A 2,529-nucleotide genomic window follows, 5' to 3' on the forward strand; every position below is an offset into this window, starting at 1 on the left:
CCGACTGTGACCTTTCTCTGGAACAGCAGCAGCACGGCGTCCATGATCCTCATGATGAGATGAGGAGGCTTCTGCAGCTTCCTCACCGTGGAGATGTCTGCTGGTTTGATGGTCTGCACACAGAGACAAACTCTGAGGCTGAACACGTGACACATGATGATGACGAGCAAACAGCACACAGGGACAACATGTGAGTCTGAGCTTCACTCAGATCACAGGAGGACAGCGTGTCGCAGAAACATGCAGGCAGGTCGTTTAACGCTTGTTGTTTGTCTGCAGGAGCTTTGATGGTCTCTGAGGTTTTCTCATGAACGGTGCTCAGAGCCGGCTTCACATGCTTTTACTTTACAGGTCAGATTTTAGCAGCTTAGTTTCAGAGCGGTCCACTGGGCCCTCCACCATGGGACTACCACCCAGTACACACTGCACCATTGAAGCTGACACTGGTGACCAGTCTCACTGACACCATCACACACTCTATCATTATCATCGTTCAACATGTGGACGGAGGCGGCCTGCTCCATCACCTGAGGGATGCAGGTGCTGCTCTGGTTTGGAGGAGGCTGCTGAGAAGCAGCAGAACATGGACGGACAGTTTCAGCTGCTTTTTGTTCTTTGTGTTATTATTGTAACGCAGATGTAACTGTGAGCAGGTGTCACAGGACCAGCTCTATTTACTGTCATGCAGACACTCTGAGTGTGTACATGAGTGAACACGGCCTCAAACCTGTGAGCACACACGGACGTTTCAGCTAAGATTGTTTCTCTGTGATCGTCTTCTTCTTTTGTTTCAGTTTTTACTTTAGTTTGAGTCAAACTGAAGCCAGTGAAGCTTCGACTCTTCTGTTGTCGCCCACCTGAAGCTCGTGTAAAGTCATGTAAAGACTCAGTGGACGAAGACAGCAAACAGACGGACACACGGCCGCTCGCCATCTGCTGATGAAGCTTACGTCGCTCTGACCTGAGCGCTCTGTGGAGGACGTGTAAATACAATGGAGGACTGAGTGTAACCTGTAGGGCAGCCTCAGCAGCCTGCAGAGCCGGTTTCGCAGCCTCCAGTTTGGACTCTGCTGCCATTTTATCGGCTTCGATCTCGTCCACGATGAGCTGAGCTTTATCCTTCACCTTCTGCACCTGCTGCTTCACCTGTAACCACAGAGCGGGGCATTAAACAGCTAGCTGACTCCGCCCACTTGTAGAGCTCCCGGTTTACATGTAATTAAAAGAAAAATGCCAATGAAGACTGTGTAGCACAAACTGAGGACGTCAGAGGTTTACCCCAGAGTCAGACTCATCTGTGACCATCACTCAACGTTTCACATGTTGTTTCCTCGTCGCTCTGCACTTCTGTTCAGTAACATGATGACAAACGGCGTCTGAGGCTCCTTCACGTTAGCTTCATGTTTCATAACAGACTAATAAACCTTTCAGACGCGTCGCTGTTGACCTGCGGTCTCGCTCGCTAACAGGAAACATGTTTTTTCACCTTTTCGGCAGCCTGAGCTTTGGCCGTGACCTCCTGCAGGACCTGGTCTGCCCTCTGGGAGGCGACGGCGAGCTCCTTCTCCTTCACCAGCAGCTCCTCAGAGAGCTGAGACACCGACTGCTCCGCCTCCATCAGTTTACAGAGACCTGCAGGAAGCATCACAAGCATGCGCAGCATCAGCTCGCCTCTCCACCTGAGACAGGCAGTACAGGACGGTTTAGCCCCTCCCATCAAACCATGCTCACCTGTCTGCATGCGCTCGGCCAGCGTGCCGACGTGAGCGATCTTCTCCGTGTAGACCAGCTTGTAGCTGTCGATGAAGGACAGGTAGGACTTTGGCGTCACAAACGTCTGGCGGCGGAAACGCTCGAAATACTCGCCACACTTCTCTGCCACCAGGTCCTGTGAACATCTCGGTCATGTGATCAGTCCGCTCAATACGCTGGCAATTATAAGCTACCAGATTATTGTGGGAGCGCTACCTGGAAGGTTCCCATGGTAACCACAATGCTTTGCTTGACATCCTCTGAGCAGCGGAGGTCCTGGTACTGAGACAGGAAGTGATGCGATACAGCGATGAGGGCGTCCTGAGGCCAACGCTGGAACCAGTCCACTGTGCAGCCAGAAATCAGACCTGGGAACTGTTCAGGGCAGAGGTCAAAGGTCACTGATGAGAAACAGTAATTCTTAGGAGGACAGAGCCTTTGGCTCCACCAGCTTACATCATCATCAGGGTCATGTGACCAGTGAACCTGAGTCCTCGCCGCACCTTTAAGGCACGAGAGCGGAACTTCTCCCCGACAGGCGAGAAACAGAGGACCACGTGGAGGTTGCTCCGCACGCGGGACAGGAAAAAGTCGTAGAGGTTCTCGGGCGTCGGCGGGCGGCGAGGATGCTGGCGCTTCATCACGGGAATCAGGTCCTGAGTGATGTCATCCAGCTCGTCTCGAGCAAACAGGTTGGAAACTTCACCGCTCGCCAGGACGTTGTTCATGTATTCTGCAGGAGAGGAGACAGGAGTCAGAAAACAAGACGGGCCCTGA

The 2,529-nt window shown here is 52.6% G+C and overlaps 1 protein-coding gene across 1 annotated transcript in view; it reads right to left on the reverse strand.

The window, feature by feature from the left end:
* Positions 1-2,529, reverse strand: part of LOC102195290 (dynein heavy chain 5, axonemal-like) — an 82,249-nt gene that overhangs the window by 9,761 nt on the left and 69,959 nt on the right. The window contains 5 exon segments of the mRNA XM_013915282.1: positions 12-113; positions 1,012-1,146; positions 1,487-1,632; positions 1,732-1,888; positions 1,969-2,127. Of these exon segments, the coding sequence (XP_013770736.1) occupies positions 12-113; positions 1,012-1,146; positions 1,487-1,632; positions 1,732-1,888; positions 1,969-2,127 (699 nt within the window).

The sequence above is a fragment of the Pundamilia nyererei genome, unplaced genomic scaffold (genome assembly GCF_000239375.1).
Source record: "Pundamilia nyererei isolate P.nyererei 1_Seehausen unplaced genomic scaffold, PunNye1.0 scaffold00281, whole genome shotgun sequence".
NCBI classification, from domain to species: Eukaryota; Metazoa; Chordata; class Actinopteri; order Cichliformes; family Cichlidae; genus Pundamilia; species Pundamilia nyererei.